The following is a 21,659-nucleotide window of genomic DNA, read 5'->3' as shown; positions in this document are numbered from 1 at the left end:
CGCTCCGCCCAGAGCCCCTCAGCTGTCCCCTGCAGAGCCGCAGCCTCTGACGCTCGGACTCCGGACAGGAGTGAACAGTAACATCGCCTGAGGGTGGCGGCCTGCCCGCTTCGCACCCGGCCACGGAGGAGGGCAAGATACAGGAAACACGATTTTCTTTTCTTTTTCTTAAATAGCTTTTAACTTACTTCAGAGAGGAAGGGAGAGGGAGAGAGAGAAACACCCATGATGAGAGAGAATCATGGATCGGCTGCCTCCTGCACGCCCCACACTGGGGATGGAGCCCACAACCCGGGCATGGACCCTGACCGGGAATCAAACCCTGACCTCCTGGCTCATAGATGGATGCTCAACCCCTGAGCCACACTGGCTGGGCAGGAAACACGATTTTCAAAATATTTAGCCGCCAGGACGGCCCAGGCGCTGACCGCTCAGGCTCGCGGCCACACGGGTACAGCTCAGCGTCACGCCCCCGGCAGGTGAAGGGCATGCAGGACCGTGTGCGCGGAGGAGCAGGCGTCGGGAAGTTCAGGAAGAGGATGTGCCCATGGCGGGGAGAGGACGGGCAGGAGGGAAGGGATGGGGCGGAGCTGAGTGCGGGACGGGCTCACCGGCCAGCTGATGAGGAACGGGGTGGGGAGGGGCATTTCCAAGTGGGACAGGGATGTATCATAGAAGGTCTCCAGGGATAGCCTTATGCACCTCCTGCATTCACTCCTTCCTCACTCTACAAACTCTCTGGTTACTCATCTCTACATCCATCCACCCATCCATCCATCTGTCCATCCACCCATCCTTCCATCCATCCATCCATCTTTCCATCCATCCACCCACCCATCACTCACCCACCTGCCCATCCATCCATCAACCCATCCATCCATCCATCCACCCATCCATCCATCCTTCCATCTAACCATCCATCCACCCACCCACCCATCCATCCATTTATCCACCCATCCATCCATCCATCCACCCATCCTTCCATCCATCCATCCATCCATCCATCCATCCCCCCACCCATCCATCCATCCATCCACCAATCCATCCATCCATCCATCCATCCATCCATCCATCCATCCATCCTTCCATCCATCCATCCATCCATCCACCCACACATCCACCCATCCATCCATCCATTCACCCACCCATCCATCCATCCATCCACCCACCCATCCACCCACCCATCCATCCACCCATCCATCCTTCCTTCCATCCACCCACCCATCCATCCACCCACCCACCCATCCATCCATCCATCCATCCACCCATCCACCCATCCATCCATCCATCCATCCATCCATCCATCCATCCATCCATCCATCCATCCATCCATCCATCCACCCATCCATCCATCCATCCATCCATCCATCCATCCATCCATCCATCCACTCACCCAGACCCCGCCCCCACTTCCCTGAGCCCGGAGCAGAGCCGGGAGCACCGCCCCCACCAGGCCACGCCCCCGCCAGGCCCCGCCCCCGCCAGGCCACGCCCCCGCGCTTGGCCCGCAGCCGGACCTCGGCGCGCGGAGCAGAGCCGGAGCCGCCGCCGCCGCGATGTGGTCCGCGCTGCCGCTGCTCTGCGCGGGGGCCTGGCTGCTGGGCGCCCTGACCCACGGCGCCGCCGGGCTGTTCGTGGGCTTCCCAGGTGCGTGCGGGGCGGGGGGGGAGGCGTGCAAAGCGGGGGACAGAGGGGTGCGGGGAGGGGGCCGGGGCCCGAAATCCAGACCCGCGCCCTGGGCGAGGCAGGGGGGACCCCGCGTCGGGAGCCCCCGTCGGCCTCGGGCGCTGGGTCGGGACGGGAAGGGTGCGCCGCGCTGGGAGGAGGGGGGTGCGCGACGCGAGGAGCGGGGGACGGGTGCCCAGGGCGCCCCCTCCCAGCGGGGTGCAGAGGCGAGGGTGCCGGGGGAGCCCGCAGCCCCCTGTGCCCTCCACCCCGACCTGGGGGTACAGGGGGGTGGCGGGGGGGGGGGGCTCCGATCTGCGCCCGCGGGGCCTTCCCGGCCGCTCCCGGCAGACCCGGCGCCGGGAATCCCCAGGCGCGCCCCGGCCCGTGGGCAGAAGGGGCGGGACTCCCGGCTGCGTGGAGGGACGGCAGCTTCAGCCCTGAACACGGGGGGCTCCCGGGGTCCAGGCGAGCCCCAGGGCTCCCCTTTGAGCTGCTCCCCCCCCCAACCCAGCCCCTCCTCCCCCACTGCCCGCCCTGCGCTGGGCCTCAGCCACCCCCACCCCCACCCCCCCAGGCCCCCTGCCTCCCCCCCTCGGGCAGGAGGAGATCTCTGAGGCTGGGTCCGGCCCGCCTAGGACCCTGCCTTCCTCCCCCCGACCCCATTCAAACTAGAAAAACCCCAATCCTGCAAACCGGGACCCAGCCGCCCCCCCACCCCCAGAACTGTGCCTGGCCCTGGTGGGGAGGCCTGCCCCGGGGAGGGGGGCCCAGGCACCCCTCTAACTCCAGGGCTGGGCTGCGCACACCTCTCCTATGCAAGGCCGGATGGAGGGTAAATATGGGGGGCTCGGGGGGCCATGGGGCGGGTCCCGTGGCAGCCCCCTAACCCAGCCACAGACGTAGGTAACCTGGGTGGGGTCCTGCCTCCCTCGGCCAGCACTGTGGGCGCCGGAATCTGAGTTCTCCGATGATTTCCGGGGACCACACACTCTAATGTCCCCCCAACCGGCCAAAACCCTAAACACGGGCCCCGGCCAGTGTGGCTCAGTGGATAGCGCTCAACCGATACCGGGTTCCATTCTGGTCCAGGGCACGTACCTCGGTGGCAGGCTCCATCCCTAGCCCTGGGCAGGGGGCGTGCAGGAGGCAGCCAATGGGTGTGTGTCTCTCACATCGATGTGTCTCTCTCTCTCTCCCTCTCCCTTCCTCTCTGAAATCAATAAAAATATATTTTCAATAAAGAGGCTCATGCAGCCCTGACCGGTGTGGCTCAGTGGATAGAGCGTCGGCCTGCGGACTGAAGGGTCCCAGGTTCGATTCCGGTCAAGGGCATGTACCTTGGTTGCGGGCACATCCCCAGTGGGGGGTGTGCAGGAGGCAGCTGATCGATGTTTCTCTCTCTCTCCCTCTCCCTTCCACTCTCTCTGTAAATCAATGGAAAAAATATCCTCGGGTGAGGATTTAAAAAAAAGACCTGGAAAAATGGGATAAAATCAGGAAGCAGGCCAGTTTGGTGACCCCTGTTCTAGACCGTCCCCAGGCGGCCCTCCCCCCCTGCCCCCCCCAGGACCCTTCTTCCCTAAATCACGGTCTGTGGCGATGGGTGTAGCTGGGGTTGGGGCCCCGCCCCGGGGTTTCCCTGGCTTCTCCCACTGACCTCCCATATCCCGGGTTTTCACACCCACGTGTTCATTCTTAAAAAAATATTTTTACTGATTTCAGAGAGGAAGGGAGAGGGAGAGAGAGAAACATCCATGATGAGAGAGAATCATGGATCGGCTGCCTCCTGCACGCCCCCTACTGGGGATCGAGCCCGCAACCCAGGCATGTGCCCTTGGCCGGAATCGAACCCGGGACCTTCCAGTCCACAGTCCAATGCTCTATCCACTGAGCCACACCAGCCAGGGCTCCACGTGTTGCTTTTAAAACCCCCCAGCGGCCAGCAAACGCCAGCCGGTGTTCCCCCAATTCCACCTTTTCCCAACGCCAGTCCCGAGCCTCCTCTGAGACCCGCAGCTGCCCGTGACCCGGCCTGCAGACCTCCCTCTGAAGCCCGCCTCGGGGCAGGAGTTGGGGGGCCGTGCATGTCCCCCCAGGTTTCCGGGACGGGTCTGTGACCCCCAGAGCGAGATCTAGATTCTGTACAGCAGAGGTCTTCAAACTGGGGGGGCGGGGGGGGCGCGGATCCGCAGGGGGACATAAGGAAATTCCAGGGGATCCCGCACAGACTGGGGGGGGTCCCTTCCCAGGCCCCCGACTTCCGGGCCCTCGACAGGTCCAGGCTGGGTCCGTGCTTCAGGGAAGGAAGCTGATTTTCAGGGGCCAGGGCCTCAGGGGTGTCAGCTGATGGGGTCCCAGGAGCAGGGCTGAGTGTTAGGGCGCCATGTGATTCGGGCGGGGCGAGGAATGCCTGGCATTGAGCAACACTGTGCTAAAAATGGCCTTGCCGAGCGGGAGGGCGGTGGGTGGGACGCAATCCGCCCAGGACCTTGTATGCACTTACCCTGAGTGGGCAGATGATGATGATCTCTGGACGCACAATCATCTGGCCACTCAGTGTATATCCTATAGAATAAAAGGCTAATATGCAAATTGTCCCCTCGACCAGGAGTTCGACCAGCAGGCAGGCCGGCCAACCGCCCATGTCCCCTCCCCCTGGCCAGGCTGGCCGGACCCCACCCATGCACGAATTCATGCACCGGGCCTCTAATATAATATATATACATACACTGAGTGTCCAGATTATTATGCGTTCAGAGATCATCATCATCTGGCCACTCGGTGTATGCATGGCCCCCGACACAGACAGTGGGGAGATGAGGGCTTGGGGTGGGGGATGGGGGTGGGAATGGGCTGGAGGGGGTCCATGGGGGGAAAAAGAAGACATGAGTGTGTAATACTTTCAACAAGAAAGATTTTTTTTTTTTAAATGGCCTTCCTGGTCCCAACATAAGCAATAATGTTTTCATGGCTTATTGTTATTTTATTTTTATTGATGTCAGAAGGGAGAGGGAGAGAGAGAGAAACACCAATGATGAGAGAGAATCATAGATTGGCTGCCTCCTGCACGCCCCCCACTGGGGATCGAGCCCGCAACTCGGGCATGTGCCCTTGACTGGGAATCAAACCTGGGACCCCTCAGTCCGCAGGCTTACGCTCTATCCACTGAGTCACACCGGCTAGGGCCCAGAGCAAATCTTTATACCATTCCGAGCCCCATGGGTCACGGGGGGGGGGGGGGGCGGGAGGGGGTTAAACACGACGGAAATATACATGTTTTGTCCTGTTTTGTCCTGTTGCACGAAGCGAGGTGACGGCCAGAGATCGGGTACAGACAGATGGTCCCTTGGGGCGAAGTTCTGAGGCACGTGTGGGTGCAGATGGGGTTTAGGGGGAAGAGGAACTGTGTAAGACGTCCGACGCTGCCAGGAAGGGGCTGTCCGTGTGACTGGGGCTGGGTGTTAAATCACCAGGACTTGCCCTGGCCGGTGTGGCTCAGTGGATAGAGCATCAGTCTGCGGACTGAAGGGTCCCGGGTTCGATTCCCGGTCAGGGCACATGCCCGGGTTGTGGGTTCGATCCCCAGTTGGGGGGCATGCAGGAGGCAGCCAATCCATGATTCTCTCTCATTCTGGATGTTTCTCTCTCTCTCCCTCTCCCTTCCTCTCTGAAATCAATAAAGGAATATATTTTTTAAAAGATAAAAATAGCCCTAACCAGTTTGGCTCAGTGGATAGAGCGTCGGCCTGCGGACTGAAGGGTCCCAGGTTTGATTCCGGTCAAGGGCATGTACCTTGGTTGCGGGCACATCCCCAGTAGGGGGCGTGCAGGAGGCAGCTGATCGATGTTTCTCTCTCATCGATGTTTCTCCCTCTCCCTTCCTCTCTGTAAAAAATCAATAAAATATTTTTTAAAATAATAAAATAAAAATGAAATGAATGCTTAGAGCCTTGGCCGGTGTGGCTCAGTGGACAGAGCATCTGCAAAACCTGCCTGTGGACCAAAGGGTCCCGGGTTCGATGCCGGTCAAGGGCATGTACCTCGGTTGGCTTGCGGGCCCCTCCCCGGCCCAGGCCCTGGCCGTCTGGAGCGCGTGCAGGAGGGAACCAGTCAATGTGTTTCACTCACATCGATGTTTCTTTCTGTCTCTCCCTCTCACTTCCTCTCTCTCTAAAAATAAATGGGGGAAAAATACCCTGGGGTGAGGGTTAAAAAGAAATGAATTTTTAGAGAACTTAAACATCAGGGGGTGGGGGTAGACAGGGAGGGGCCCACACACAATGGGCAGGCCCATGTTTGTAAATAGGGTTTATTTTTAAATTTTTTAAAAAATATATGTTTTTATTGATTTCAGAGAGCGAGGGAGAGAGAGAGAGATAGAAACATCAATGATGAGAGAGAATCATTGATTGGCTGCCTCCTGCATGCCCCCAACTGGGGATTGAGCCCAAAACCCAGGCACATGCCCTTGACTGGAATCGAACCCGGGACCTTTCAGTCCGCAGTCCGGCGCTCTATCCACTGAGCCGCACCGGCCAGGGCTGTAAATAGGGTTTAGCGGGAACACACCCAGCGGCGTGGCCAGGGCCGAGCTGAGTGGCGGTGACACAGACCACGGGGATTGTGCAAAGTCTAGGACACGTACTCTCGATACTTTCCTCGTAAAAATTGCACATCGTTGGGAGTATATAGATTTCTTTTAAAATATACCCTGAGTGGCCAGATTATTATGATCTCTAAACACCTAATAATCTGGCCACTCAGTGTGTGTATATATTAGAGGCCCGGTGCATGAATTCGTGCATGGGTGGGGTCCGGCCAGCCTGGCCAGGGGGAGGGGACATGGGCGGTTGGCCAGCCTGCCTGCTGGTCCAACTCCTGGTCGAGGGGACAGTTTGCATATTAGCCTTTTATTATATAGGATGTACACTGAGTGGCCAGATGATTATGCATTCAGAGTTCATCATCATCTGGCCACTCAGTGTGTATTTTTATTGATTTCAGGGAGGAAGGAGAGGGAGAGAGAGAGAAACATCCATGATGAGAGAGAATTACGGATTGGCTGCCTCCTGCACACCCCACACTGCGGATGGAGCCCGCAACCCGGGCCTGTGCCCTGACCGGGAATCTAACCTTGACCTCCTGGTTCCTAGGTCAATGCTCAGCCACGGAGCCACGCTGGCTGGGAGGATGTATGTAGATTTTTTAAATTAACTCCTTATTGAGAGTCTCCTGCAGAGAAGGACACAGATCATTGCACACGCCTCCCGCCCGGCGCCTAACTCATCTTTCTCTTTCCGCAGAGACGGTTCGCTTTAAGTCGTGGATGCTGCAGGTCAGTACCCAACTTCTTCTTTCTGAGGTTTCTCATGCCTCGGCGCTTCCTGTTCTCTGGCCAGGCCCTGCCAGATGGGAGGCAGTGGGTGGGGGGGAGGGGGAAGAGGGGATGGGGGTTTCCAGCCGTGGCCTCCGGGTCTTCCCATCTGAGGGGAAGGGGCGGCTGAGTCCCCAGGAGGGACGTGGGCGGCAGCCAGCCTTGCAAGCCTCGGGGTTCATTCTACATTTGGGGTAGTTTTTTTAATATATTTTTACTAGTGGCCCAGTGCACGAAATTCATGCACGGGGCGTGGAGTGGGGGGGGGGTCTCTCAGCCCAGCCTGCACCCTCTCCAATCTGGGACCCCTCAGGGGATAACCGGCGGTCGGACATCCCTTCACAATCCAGAACTCTGTCTCCCGGGCCTCAGGCACTGGTGCCCGACTTCTCCAACTCCCACAGGCCCCGGAGCGGCTGGGGGGCTGGGCTGCCGCCATCTTTTCAGGTTAATTTGCATGCCCACTCTGATTGGCTGTTGAGCGTAGCGGAGTGACGGTAATTTGCATGTTTCTCTTTTATTAGTGTAGATTGATTTCAGAGAGGAAGGAAGACGGGGAGAGAGAGAGAGAGACATCCATGAGGAGAGAGAATCCTGGATCGGCTGCCTCCTGCACACCCCACACTGGGGATGGAGCCTGCCACCCGGGCATGTGCCCCTGACCGGGAATCGAACCCTGACCTCCTGGTTCCTAGGTCGAGGCTCAACCGCTGAGCCACGCCGGCTGGGCACTTTGCCGTAAACTTGACCAGCACCAGCAGGGGTGCCCACGGCTGACGGCACGGGCAGGTCCCTGTTCCGGGGCCCCTGGGGTGTGTGTGGGGGGCGTTCAGGTGGCCTCCTGGGCTCCATCCTGGCCGCAGGTCCCTGGGGGCTGGGAGTTGCCCTGTAATGTCCTGATGTTGGCGTCTGAGACCCCGGACGGCAGACACAGCTGCCTGGGGTCAGGCCTGAGAATGGCTGTCAGCAAAAATACCCTCCACCCACCAAACTCTTAGGAAAGAGTGCCGACCCCTTCGGGAGCCGCGTCCGGTTCCCGGGACTGAGCCATCCGGTTCAGGGACTTAGCCGCCAGGCCCCCGGGACTTAGCCGCCCGGTTCAGGGACTTAGCCGTCCGGCCCCCGGGACTGAGCCGTCTGGCCCCCGGGACTTAGCCGTCCGGTTCAGGGACTTAGCCGTCCGGTTCCCGGGACTTAGCCGTCCGGTTCAGGGACTTAGCCGTCCGGCCCCCGGGACTGAGCCGTCCAGCCCCTGGGACTTAGCCGTCCGGCCCCCGGGACTGAGCCGTCTGGTTCCCGGGACTGAGCCGCCCGGCCCCCGGGACTGAGCCGCCCGGCCCCGGACTTGGGGCTGAGCGCTGCGGCTTCTGTTTTAGCACCAGAAGGCGTACAGCACGGCCGAGTACCAGCACAGGCTGCAGACCTTCGCCAACAACCGGAGGAGGATCGCGGCCCACAACGCCAGGAACCACACGTATAAAAGTACGTGATGGGGGGCGGGGGGGGGACTGCAGGTCTGGCTCCCTCGGGGGAGAGGGAACACCCTCGTCAGTGACACCGCTCCTTCCGATTATTATCTTTTAGAAGATTTTTTTCTTTTTAAAAACATCCTCCCCGAGGATATTTTCCCATTGGTTTTAGGGAGAGTGGACGGGAGGGGGAGAGAGAGAGAGAGAAACATCGATGTGAGAGAGACACATCAATGGGTTGCCTCCTGCACGTGCCCCAACCAGGGCCCCGGGCCGGGGAGGAGCCTGCAACCAGGGTACATGCCCTGGACCGGAATCGAACCCGGGACCCTTTGGTCCCCTGGCCGATGCTCCATCCACTGAGCCTCACTGGCCAGGGCCCCCAGGGGGATTCTGAGGCACAGCCAGGCTTGACCTTGGGGCACTGAGTTGACCTTGGGGCACTGAGTTGACCTTGGGACACTGTCCTGACCTCGGGATACTGACCTGACCTCGGGGCACTGAGTTGACCTTGGGACACTGACCTGACCTTGGGGTACTAAGTTGACCTCGGGACACTGACCTGACCTTGGGGCACTGAGTTGACCTCGGGGCACTGACCTGACCTTGGGGAACTGAGCTGACCTTGGAGCACTGACCTGACCTTGGGCACTGACCTGACCTTGGGGCACTGACCTGACCTTGGGGCACTGAGTTGACCTCGGGACACTGACCTGACCTTGGGGCACTGAGCTGACCTTGGGATACTGACCTGACCTCGGGGCACTGAGTTGACCTTGGAGCATTGAAATGACCTCGGGGCACTGACCTGACCTTGGGGCACTGAATTGACCTCGAGACACTGAGCTGACCTTGGGGCACTGGGTTGACCTTGGGGCACTGACCTGACCTTGGGGCACTGAGCTGACCTTGGGGCACTGACCTGACCTTGGGGCACTGAGCTGACCTTGGGGCACTGAGTTGACCTCGGGACACTGACCTGACCTTGGGGCACTGAGTTGACCTTGGGGCACTGACCTGACCTTGGGGCACTGAGTTGACCTTGACCTTGGGCACTGACCTGACCTTGGGCACTGACCTGACCTTGGGGCACTGAGCTGACCTTGGGGCCCTCCGTTATGACATTGATAAATGTAGCATAAAGCGGACCCAGGGAGCACGGGGCTCCTCCCGTTCTCTGTTTCTCTCTTCGTGCTCACATCTTGGTCTTTTGTTTCCATTTTTCATTTTGGCCTTTGTTTTTCTCTCCTTTTGTTCAGTGGGAATAAACCCATTTTCAGACATGACCTTCGCGGAATTTAAGCACAAGTACCTGTGGTCAGAGCCTCAGGTGGGTGCCCTGCGCCGTGACCGACCCCGAGTCCTTTCGCTCCGACCTTGGGAATAACCGTACGGTCCCCCTCTCCCCCCGGCTGACCCGGCCGCCGCTGGCGGGGGGGCGGGGGGGGGCCGGGTCCATGGCGGGGCCCGAGAGGCCAGCTCCCAGCAGCCCCTCAGCCCACGCTCCGGCCTCAGCGATGCAGACCCTGAACGTAGGGTTGCCAGGTAACATGCAGATGCCCGGCTAAAAGTGAAATTTCAGATGAAAAGGGAAAAAAGGATGATATTTTAGCACAAGTGTATCCTGAGCCTTGATGGGACGTACACCCCAGAGCTAGTCTTCCTCTACCTGAAATCCAGGTTGATGTCAGAGAGGAAGGGAGAGAGAGAGAGAGAGAGAAACATCCATGATGAGAGAGAATCACGGATCGGCGGCCTCCTGCACACCCCCCACAGGGGATCGATGAGTAGACCCAGGTCCCGCGTGGTTCTGGGTTCGGGATCTGGGGAAGAGGCCACACGCAAATAAAAGAGACGAGACAAGAAATAATAATTTGGAAATCGGGGGGCCAGGCGGGAGCCCAGGAGGACGCCCCTTGAGCTCCGGCCTCACCATCCTTTTATTCAATTTGGGCTCCACCGATTGCCCTCAGGCAGGCAATTCCAGTAACACGCAGACTATCTTTTTTTTTTTTTTTTAAATATATTTTATTGATTTTTACAGAGAGGAAGGGAGAGGGATAGAGAGTTAGAAACATTGATGAGAGAGAAACATCCATCAGCTGCCTCCTGCACGCCCCCGACTGGGGATGTGCCCGCAACCAAGGTCCATGCCCTTGACCGGAATCGAACCCGGGACCCTTCAGTCCGCAGGCCGACGCTCTATCCACTGAGCCACACCGGTCTCGGCAACAGGCAGACTATTTCACCAGGAAGGATTTACATGACCGTCGGGTGGGGAAGTTGCTTCAGCCACCGTGGTCTCCTCTACACAGTGGGTGCATAGCTCTGACCTTTGCCAGGGCTCAAGGGTCACCAGCCTTCCGGGCTCCTTGTCCACGCCTCTCTGCTAGCGAAGACAGTAGGCGGCTTCCCACACATCGAGCCCGCAACCTGGGCATGTGCCCCGACCGGGAATCGAACCCTGACCTCCTGGTTCACAGGTCCACGCTCAACCACTGAGCCACGCCGGCCGGGCGGGCGGGGATTCCATTTTAAGGACCCGTATTTCTGTGAAAAAGGTTGGGTTTGCCCTCACCGGTGTGGCTCAGTGGATAGAGCGTCAGCCTGCGGACTGGAGGGTCCCGGGTTCGATTCCGGTCAAGGACATGTACCTTGGTTGCGGGCACATCCCCAGTAGGGGGTGTGCAGGAGGCAGCGGATCAATGTTTCTCTCTCATCGATGTTTCTGGCTCTCTCCCTCTCCCTTCCTCTCTGTAAAAAAAATCAATTAAATATATTTAAAAATAAATAAATAAATTTTTTTAAAAGGTTGCATTTGTTGTTGCAGAACTGCTCGGCCACCAAGAGTAACTACCTCCGGGGCCGAGGCCCCTACCCGCCCTCTGTGGACTGGAGGAAGAAAGGCCACTTTGTCTCCAAAGTGAAAAACCAGGTACGCCCGGCCCCCCGCCCCCACCCCATCCCGAGCGCCAACGCCGAGCCCCGTGGCGAACCGGGGGCGGGCAGGGCCTTATCGCCCCGCCCCTCCGCAGCCCCGTGAGGCAAGCACCGTCCTTCCGTTAAACAGGTGATGAAACCGGGGTACAGAGAGGACGGCACCGCCCGGGCACAGGGCTGGGGGGCAGGGCCGCCACGGGGAGCGGGGACCGTGGGCGAGGAGGCCGGGCAGCGGCAGGGGCACAGCAGAGGCTGCTGGGGTGGAAGGACGGGGCGGGACAGGTGGGGTCAGGTGTCTGGGTGTGTGTTGGGGGGGTTGTCTAGGAGACAGACAGGCCGGCTGGGCCTGGGCAGCCTCAGGTAGGGTGTGGGGAGTTGATGGGGGTTGTTTGTTTTTCAAATATATCTTTTTTTTTTTAATATATTTTATTGATTTTTTAGAGAGAGGAAGGGAGAGGGAGAGAGAGTTAGAAACATTGATGAGAGAGAAACATCCATCAGCTGCCTCCTGCACACCCCCTTCTAGGGATGTGCCCGCAACCAAGGTGCATGCCCTTGACCGGAATCGAACCCGGGACCTTTCAGTCGGCAGGCCGACGCTCTATCCACTGAGCCACACCGGTTAGGACTCAAATATATCTTTTTTTTTTTTTAAATATATTTTATTGATTTTCTACAGAGAGGAAGGGAGAGGGACAGAGAGTTAGAAACATCGATGTGAGAGAAACATCGACCAGCTGCCTCCTGCACACCCCCCCCACTGGGGATGTGCCCGCAACCAACGTACATGCCCTTGACCGGAATCGAACCCGGGATCTTTCAGTCCGCAGACCGACGCTCTATCCACTGAGCCAAACCGGTTTCGGCAAATATATCTTTACTAGCTTTCCCGTTGCAGGAAAATTCCTGCAATGGGATTTCCTGCTGCACTCTACCCCGCCTCCGTTCCTCCCTTGCCGCCCGCCTCGCCTTCTCCTCCAGCCCGCCCGCGTTTCCCTTCACCCCCGGCCCCGCCTCCGCCCCGCCCTTGTCACCCGCCTCACCTTCTCCTCCAGCCCCGCCTCCGCCCCGCCCTTGCCGCCCGCCTCACCTTCTCCTCCAGCCCGCCCGCGTTTCCCTCCGCCCCCGCCCCGCCCTTGTCACCGGCCCCGCCTTCTCCTCCAGCCCGCCTTCGTTTCCCTTCGGCCCCGGCCCCACCTCCGCCCCGCCCTTGTCACCGGCCCCGCCTTCTCCTCCAGCCTGCCCGCGTTTCCCTTCGCCCCCGGCCCCGCCTCCGCTCCGCCCTTGCCGCCCGCCCCGCCTTCTCCTCCAGTCCGCCTTCGTTTCCCTTCGCCTACAGCCCTGACTTCGCTCCTCCCTTCTCCTCCCCCCCGCTCCCCTGGCTTGCTTGCTTCTTCGAAGCTTTACTCCCCTTTGCAGCTCTTGGCTTCTTTCGACACTGTCTTGATATGCAAATTAGCCGCCATCTTTGTTGGGGCAATTTGCATACTCGTCCTGATTGGTTGGTGGGCGTGGCTTAGGTGTAGCGAAGGTGCGGTCAATTTGCATATTTGTCTATTATTAGATTAGATGAGAGGCCCGGTGCATGACATTCGTGCACTGGGGGGGGGTGTCCCCTGAGTCCTCTCACAGTCCGGGACCCCTCGGGGGATGTCCACCTGCTGCAGAGGCGGGAGAGGCTCCCACCACCGCCGCTGCGCTCGCCAGCTGTGAGCCCGGCTTCTGGCTGAGTGGAGCTCCCCCTGTGTTGAGCGCCTTCCCCCTGGTGGTCAGTGCATGTCATAGCAACCGGTCGTTCTGCAGTTCGGTCGATTTGCATATTAGGCTTTTATTATATAGGATTGATCTCAGAGAGGAAGGGAGAGGGAGAGAGAGAAACCTCCATGATGAGAGAGAATCATGGACCGGCTGCCTCCTGCACACCCCACACTGGGGATCGAACCCACAACCCGGGCATGTGCCCTGACCGGGAATCGAACCGTGACCTCCTGGTTCCTAGGTCGACGCTCAGCCACGGAGCCACACGGGCCGGGCCTGGGGAGCGGTTAAAGCTAGGACTGTGGGTGGAATGCGATGGGAGGTGGCGGTGAGGGTCAGAGGGACGGAGGTGGGCGGGAGCCCGGGTCCCGAGGGGCGGCCTCACGCGGGTGCCCAGTCACGGCCCCTCCCCCCTCCAGGGCGGCTGTGGCAGCTGCTGGACCTTCTCCACCACGGGGGCCCTGGAGTCCGCCATCGCCATCAAGACGGGCAAGATGCTCTCACTGGTAAGCGGCTGGCCACGGGGGGGGGGGCACAGGCGGGGCCTTCGTGCGGATCCCGGGCCTCAGCGACGGATGCCAGGCCGCCCGGCTGTCCGCAGAGCACAGAGCTGGGCATGAGGGCCCCACCCTGAAGGCCGTGCCAGCCCCCCTCCCGTGTGGGTACCTGGGCCAGGAGAGAAGGGGAGCAGGCCCCTTCCTGTGCCGTGTGCCACCACGGACCCGTGACCACACGCATGTGCACGCCCACAGACGCCCAGCCCCTCCCCACACCAGTCGGCTGGGGGGTGGGCACTTCAGACACAGGGACGGCCCCTGCCTTCGGGGCCGTGTTCTGTCTCCGGGCCCAGAGGCGGTGGGTGTGGCTCCGCGGGCGGCTCGGCGCCGGGCGCCGGAGCCCCCACCGCGCTCACGGCCGGTGTTGGCTCCCACAGGCGGAGCAGCAGCTGGTGGACTGCGCCCAGAACTTCAACAACCACGGCTGCCAGGGGTACGTCCCGACGGGAGGCCCCGCCCAGCGCTCCGAGGGGACCTGGGAGGGGCCCAGCCAGGGCCCGGGTGGGGAGGGAGGGTTGCCTGACACGCCCTGTGCCGGGCCCAGCCGGGCCCCGCGGGGTGAGCGTCCTGGAGCTCCGGCCTGCAGGCCCGCCTGCCACTCTGTGTGCCTCTCGCAGGGGCCTCCCCAGCCAGGCCTTCGAGTACATCCGCTACAACAAGGGCATCATGGGCGAGGACACCTACCCCTACAAGGGCCAGGTAACTCCGTGTGCGCCTCCCCCACCCGACACGTCCCTCCCACCCCTTCCTCAGGCCCAGGGCCGCCCCGCCCGCCGGAACGCAGCACCCTCTGCCTCCCCGGGGCCACTCCTCCTCCTCTTTTATTTTTGTACTAGAGGCCCGGTGCATGAATTCATGCACCAGTGGGGTCCCTCGGGCTGGCCTGCAGGATCGGGCCAATACCGGCTCTCCGACATCCTCTGAGGGGTCCCAGATTGCGAGAGGGCACAGGCCAGGTCGAGGGACCCCACTGGTGCACGATCGGGACCGGGGAGGGATGCAGGAGGGCTCCAGGGTATGTCCAGCCCATCTCGCTCAGTCCCAATCAGCCGGACCCCAGCAGCAAGCTAACCTGCCAGTTGGAGCATCTGCCCCCTGGTGGTCAGTGCACGTCATAGCAACTTGTCGACCAGTCAACTGTCTGCCCCCTGGTGGTCAGTGCACGTCATACTGAGCAGTTGAGCGGCCTTAGCATCTCATTAGCATATTACACTTTGATTGGTTGAACAGACGACCGGACACTTAGCATATTAGGCTTTTATTATATAGGATTATATTTTGATTTCAGAGAGGAAGGGAGAGGGAGAGAGAGAAACCTCAATGATGAGAGAGAGTCATGGATCAGCTGCCTCCTGCACGCCCCCCACTGGAGATCGAGCCCACAACCCGGGCCTGTGCCCTGAGCGGGAATCGAACCCTGACCTCCTGGTTCATAGGTCGATGCTCAGCCACTGAGCCACACCAGCCGGGCCGGGTCCTGCCTCTCATCACCTGGCCTCCTCTCCCTCCTCTGTGGCTGCTGCTGCTTGTGACGTGGCTCCCGGTCTGAGGCTGGTGCATCCCCCACCCCGTGCCCTGGGCTCCATCTCCCCGTGTCCCGGGGCAGGGTTACGCGCCCGCCCCCCAGCTCCCACCAAGTCTCCCGCCGCCGGACTGTGAGCTCCTGGGAAACCCACGCCTCGCAGGCTCCGTGCCGACCCCAGGCCCGGCCCACGCAGCGTCTGCTCCTCCGTGTTGCCGGGCTGCGTGGGGGAGGTCCTCACCTGTGGCCCCTGCCCTTTGCCCTCAACAGGACGGCAAGTGCAAGTTCCAGCCCGAGAAGGCCATCGCGTTCGTCAAGGACGTGGCCAACATCACCCTGGTGAGCACCGCGCCCTCCGTCCCACGCGGGGCCACCGCCGTCGGGCCGCGGGCTCACGTCCCTTAAGTCGTGGTGACCGGGCCCAGGAGAGAAGCAGGGCAGGACGCCGGCGGGCAGACGCTCTATCCACTGAGCCACACCGGCCAGGGCAAGTTCCCTCAGTTTTCTCGTCTGTAAAATGGGATCAGTCATCACCACCCTGCAGACGGGGTGTGAGCGTGTGGCGGGCCGGAGAGCGCCACCACCGTGACCTCGCTGAGCGGGAACGCGTCCCGGAGGACGAGCAGGTCCCGCTGCGGCGACGGGCCCGGCCTGAGTGGCCGAACGCGGGGTGTCAGCCTCTCTCGCGGGCACGCCCCGGCTCAGGCAGGGCCGGGCCAGGACGCGGGCAGAGGGGTGCGCCCATCATGAACCCCAGTCTCCCAGCCAGGCCTGACCCACGGGGCTGGGGAGGTGCAGGCGCCCCGTTCCCCTGGGGGAGCTGCGGGCAGGGTGAGTGGCCCCCCCTGACCCCGCCGGGCGGGGGAGGATGCGTGTGAAGGCCGTCTCCATGGGTGTGTCCCTGGTAGGCGTGACGTGTGCACACGGGAGCGCCCGGCCGAGCACACGCGTGCCCACAGACGCGTGGGGCTCCTGTCTGTGCAGCAGCAGCAGCGACCACATGGCTGGGCACGTCTAGGCGCTGCGCCCCGCCCCCTCCACGCATCCCCTCCCAGGACACGGCCTGGGAGGCAGAGCCACGGTCACCGCGCCCCACAGAGCAGGAGCGAGCTCCGAGGGGAAGCTGGGGTGGGCCAGCTCACGCCACCCCACACCCCACACCCCACACCCCCCCACACCCCCCAGCCAGCTCCCTCCGACGCGCCCTCCGAGGCCGGGCGGCTCGGGGCGTTTATATCCTGCTCTGGGGGCATCGGGGCTCCCAGGAACCCCTCTGCCTGGTTCCCGGGGGAGCCGTGTCCCTGGCCTGCGGGCCCGGCCAGCGCTGGCATCCAGCCCTCTGGCAGGGCCGCCGGAATGCGGGCAGGAATGTGGGCACTGGGCCGGCCGCCTGCCTTCCCGGCCTCCATCTGCCCCGACCGGTCCGGGCCAGGGAGGCAGGACTGGCCCCAGCTCAGCTGACCGCCACCCCCACGTCCCCTCCCCGAGCCCCCAGCCAGGGCACGGCTCCTTCGCTCAGCGACACCCGTGGGTTCCCAGGGGGCCTCCCGAGGCCGATGACACTGCCGGGCTGCGGCCTGGGCTCGGAGACTTCCTATAAACTGCCCCCTCCGGCCCCCCACACTCCATCCCCCGCCCCCGGACCCAAAGCCTCCGACTTCCTCCCGCGGCCACCGGGCACTGGGCCTGGCCGGGTCTCCTCGCGCCCCCACCCCACCTCAGCCAGGTCCTACCAGCTCCTGGCTCCTAACCCTGGGTCCCCCATGAGACCTCCCCAGCCTGGCTTTGTGGGGTGGGGGTGCAGTGGGGGGGTCGCAGTCTGTGGCTCATGAGGGCCCAGCAAGTGGTCAGGAGTGACTGGGTGCAAGTTCTCCAGGAACAGCGGGGGGGGTGGGGGGCGGGGGCCCAGGCCAACCAGCCCTGACAAGGTGGTGAGGCCAGGGGGCCGGGGCCTGGGAGGAGGGACCTGGGGGCCAGACAGAAAGACCAGCGTGACCTGGTCCTTCCGGCAATAAACATCTGCTGTGAGGGGTGGCTGCCCGTTGTGGCTGCCTCTTGGTCTAAAACAAGGGTGGGGAGCCCTGGCCGGTGTGGCTCAGTGGATAGGGCATCGGCCTGCGGACGGAAGGGTCCCGGGTTCGATTCTGGTCAAGGGCATGGACCTTGGTTGCGGGCACATCCCCAGTGGGGGGTGTGCAGGAGGCAGCTGATGGATGTTTCTCTCTCTCATCGATGTTTCTAACTCTCTATCCCTCTCCCTTCCTCTCTGTGAAAAAATCAATAAAATATATTTAAAAATAAATCAATAAATAAAATAAAAATAAAACAAGGGTGGGGGACTGGAGGCCCGGGCCGGGTGAGCTGGTTAAATGCTGACCCAGAGGAGCAGGCTCCTTTGTAACTTGAAGGGATGACTGAATGGCCCCCGGTGATGGGATGTGACAGACATCCAGGCCCCGGGAGAGAAAAGGCTGCCCACCCCGGGCCCTCCCCCCAAGGGCACACCTGCACGGCTGTAGGTGGAAGAGCTGCAGCTTGGAGGTGGGGCGGGGAGGGGACCCCTGTCCACCCACCCGTGCGCCCCCGTCCGCCCACAGAACGACGAGGAGGCCATGGTGGAGGCGGTGGCCCTGTACAACCCCGTGAGCTTCGCCTTCGAGGTGACCAGCGACTTCATGCAGTACCGGAAGGGCATCTACTCCAGGTGAGACCGCCCTGCTCAGCCCCCGCCCCCCGCACCCCAGGGGCCCGGCAGGGCGGGGGCGGGGCCAGGCAGGGCGGGGGCGGGGCCAGGCAGGGCGGGGGCGGGGCCAGCACCTCAGGGCTCCCTGCTGCGCCCCTTTGGGTGCTCACAGCTGAGAGCGGGGTCCAGACGCAGAGAGGGTCGGGGTGGGGGTGTCGGGCCCAGGCCACGGGCCAGAGGAGCCGCCTCAGTTCCCAAAACCCGGGTTCAAAACTCTAAAGGTGAGAAACTGGGGAGAGAGAGTTGCTGCCCCGACGGCACTGAGCTGGGGGCTCCCCACAAGCTCCCCGCAGATGCCCCGCTCCTGAGCCAGCCGGGAAGCTCCCCCAGCCCCCGCCACTCCCCAGCCACTCCCCAGCCACTCCCCAAGATGCTGGCGCCCCAGGGCTTGGTCCTCAGCCCCAGGGCCTGACCCCCCACACCCGTCCCCTCCGAGTCAGATGCCCTCCTGGGGCTCCCTCAGCCTCCACAGTCAGGGCCCTGTGTGTGGAGGCAGCGGGACGCAGGTTGGGGGGCGGGGGGGGGGGGCGCAAGGAGTGAGAGCGGCGGTCTGCCTGCTGCTGGGGTGCGGGACCTCCCCCAGGCCTGGCGCTGCCAGGAACGCAGTTACACGTCAGCTGAACTAACACAGAGCCCACAGTCTGTCCTCAGAACGTCCTGCCATGTTTTCATTCATTTCACAGAGGGAGGGGGAGAAACATCCATGAGAGAGAATCAGGGATCGGCTGCCTCCTGCACGCCCCCCACTGGGGATCGAGCCCACAACCCGGGCATGTGCCCTGACGGGGACTCGAACCCGGGACCCTGCAGGCCACAGGCGGACGCTCTCCCCACTGAGCCACCCCGGCCCTTTCTTGATGGAAACGAGTTCACTGAGGTTCTGGGAAGGCTGCTGTTTGCTTGAAAAGAAGCACCAGCAACAAAGCCCTTGCAAGCGGGGCTCTCGGCTTCGCAGAAAGTGCCAGGGAGCACTTCCGCCCTATTCCCATGGCAGGGCGAGGGCGGGGCCAGGCAGGTGGGGGCAGGGCCAGACAGGATCAGGCAGGGAGAGGGCGGGGCCAGTACCTCGCGGATCCCTCACGCTGCGCCCCTTTGTGTGCACCCCGAGTGGAGGAGCCCACTCACCGCCAGGCCCCCCTCCTGGAACTGACTCGGAGCGTATCCCCTCTTCTCCCCCCCCCCCCCCCCCGCATTGTCACCCCGTTTCCGTCTGTTTCCCAGCACTTCCTGCCATAAAACCCCTGACAAGGTCAACCACGCGGTGCTGGCTGTGGGGTACGGAGAAGAGAACGGGAAACCCTACTGGATCGTCAAGAACTCCTGGGGCCCCCAGTGGGGGATGAACGGGTAGGCGGGCAGGTCCCTGTGCTGGGGGCAGGGGGGCCAGGGAGGGGCCTGCTCAGGTCGGGGAGCCCTGCGGGGGAGGGGGGGGCTGGGGCGGAGAAGGAAACCTCCCCGCCGGGGCCCCTCTAGCAGCCCCTCGCCTGGCCCTGTCCTGGGCCGAGATCTGAACAGTTCGGTCCAGGCAGCAAGTCCGTCCCTGATGGTGGTGGACAGCCCCTCCCTGTGGGAGAGGAGGGCTGGAACCAGTGGCCTAGGCATGAACACCGAGTGGCCCGATGACGATGATCTCTGGACGCATGATCATCTGGCCACTCCGTGTAAATCCTATAGAATAAAAGGCTAATGTGCAAATGGTCCCCTCGACCAGGAGTTCGACCAGCAGGCTGGCCGGACCCCACCCGTGTCCCCTTCCCCTGGCCAGGCTGGCCGGACCCCACCCATGCACGAATTCATGCACCGGGCCTCTAATATATATATACATACACTGAGTGGCCAGATTATTATGCGTTCAGAGATCATCATCATCTGGCCACTCAGTGTATGTTAAGGTTTTTATTGATATTAGAGCAGTGGTTCTCAACCTTCCTAATGCCGCGACCCTTTAATACAGTTCCTCATGTTGTGGTGACCCCCAACCATGAAGTTATTTTCGTTGCTACTTCATAACTGTAATTTTGCTACTGTTGATGAATCGTAATGTAAATATCTGTGTTCTCCGATGGTCTCGGGCTCTATAGCAGCGGTTCTCAACCTGAGGGTCGAGACAACATGAAAAACTGTATTAAAGGGTCGCGGCATTAGAAAGGTTGAGAACCGCTGCATTAAGAGAGAGAGGAAGGGAGAGGGAGATAGAAACATCCATGATGAGCCGAAACCGGTTTAGCTCAGTGGATAGAGCATCTGACTGCGGACTCAAGGGTCCCGGGTTCGATTCCGGTCAAGGGCATGTACCTTGGTTGCGGGCACATCCCCAGTGGGGGGTGTGCAGGAGGCAGCTGATCGATGTTTCTCATCGATGTTTCTCTCTATCCCTCTCCCTCTCTGTAAAAAATCAATAAAATATATATTTTTTAAAAAAGAAACATCCATGATGAGAGAGAATCCTGGACCGGCTGCCTCCTGCACGTCCCCCACTGGGGATCGAGCCCACAACCCGGGCATGTGCCCTGACGGGTAATCGAACCCTGACCTCCTGGTTCATGGGTCGACGCTCAGCCACTGAGCCACGCCGGCCGGACCCCTGAGGAGACTTGGTCCATGTCCTTACTTTGGGGGGGACCCGGTGGTAATGAAATAACTACGGGGGGAGGGGGCAGCTAGGGAGGACTCTCCGGGGGCCCTCTGGGAATTCTGGGAGAAGTGAGAAAAAGGTGGAGGTCACCCGGTCAGGTCAGTGATTCCCTGGGGATAAACAAGGCCAGGGCCGCCGTTTTAGCATCAATTCAGGGGCTAATCCGTGGAGTCAGGCCTCGGGGAGCCGCAGACACCCCGGAAAGGTCTGGGTGAGGCCTCAGCCCGCCCTCCCCTCTCGCAGGTACTTCCTCATCGAGCGCGGGAAGAACATGTGCGGGCTGGCGGCCTGCGCCTCCTACCCCATCCCGCAGGTGTGAGCCCGCGGGCCGCAGCAGGGACCGCTGGCGGAGACGGGACGCCGGGCACTGGGCCGCTGGGGGATGCCCTGCTCCAGCCAGGGAGCACGTAGGGGAGCCCCAGCCCTCGCTCTGCGTCCTCACCCCCGATTGAGGAAGAGGAGTCCAGCCACCAGCCCACCTGCCTCCCGCCAAAGCTGACCACCAGCCGTGCCTTAGGCCTGGATTTAACCGGCTCCAAGGATATTCTTTATCCCCGAGGCCTCGCGCACCCAGTAGGGCGCGCTGGGCCTTCCCGTGGCCTTTCCCCAATAAACGCTCAGCGAGCACCTCCCGGCCGGGCCTGTGCTGTGTGCTTCCGTCTGGGGCCAACGGGGACCCCGATGGGCCTGCCCTGGGGGCACCGGCCTCCGAGGGGGGGGGAGGGAGGGGGCGCGAGGGGCTGCCCAGGTGTCTGGCTGGGGGACGGTGGGAGAGCATTTCATGACACATGTGCCTGGGGCCTCTCGTGCTCCCTCCCACCACCTCCCTGTGCAGACACCGAGTTGTTTTTTTAAATATATTTTCCTAAAAAAAAAAATATATATATATATTTTCCTAGAGGCCCAGTGCATGAATTTGTGCACAGGTAGGGTCTGGCTGGCCCCACCCCCGATGGGGACCCACTGGGGGCGGGGCCAGCAGGGGGAGGGGCC

The 21,659-nt window shown here is 61.7% G+C and overlaps 1 protein-coding gene across 1 annotated transcript; it reads left to right on the top strand.

Moving 5' to 3' along the window:
* Positions 1-1,501: 1,501 nt before the first annotated feature.
* Positions 1,502-21,300, top strand: CTSH (cathepsin H). The gene is made up of 12 exons (XM_054713425.1): positions 1,502-1,647; positions 6,972-7,003; positions 8,419-8,524; positions 9,771-9,841; positions 11,342-11,446; positions 13,629-13,715; positions 14,144-14,199; positions 14,384-14,465; positions 15,559-15,627; positions 17,886-17,992; positions 19,253-19,378; positions 20,910-21,300. The coding sequence occupies exons 1-12, from the start codon at positions 1,557-1,559 to the stop codon at positions 20,983-20,985; spliced, it is 1,008 nt and encodes a 335-aa protein (XP_054569400.1). The 5' UTR covers positions 1,502-1,556; the 3' UTR covers positions 20,986-21,300.
* Positions 21,301-21,659: the final 359 nt, after the last annotated feature.

This window comes from Eptesicus fuscus, chromosome 25 (assembly GCF_027574615.1).
Source record: "Eptesicus fuscus isolate TK198812 chromosome 25, DD_ASM_mEF_20220401, whole genome shotgun sequence".
Taxonomy (NCBI): domain Eukaryota; kingdom Metazoa; phylum Chordata; class Mammalia; order Chiroptera; family Vespertilionidae; genus Eptesicus; species Eptesicus fuscus.
The sequence above is the reverse complement of the archived record's forward strand: the minus strand, read 5'-3'. Positions and strand labels throughout refer to the sequence as shown.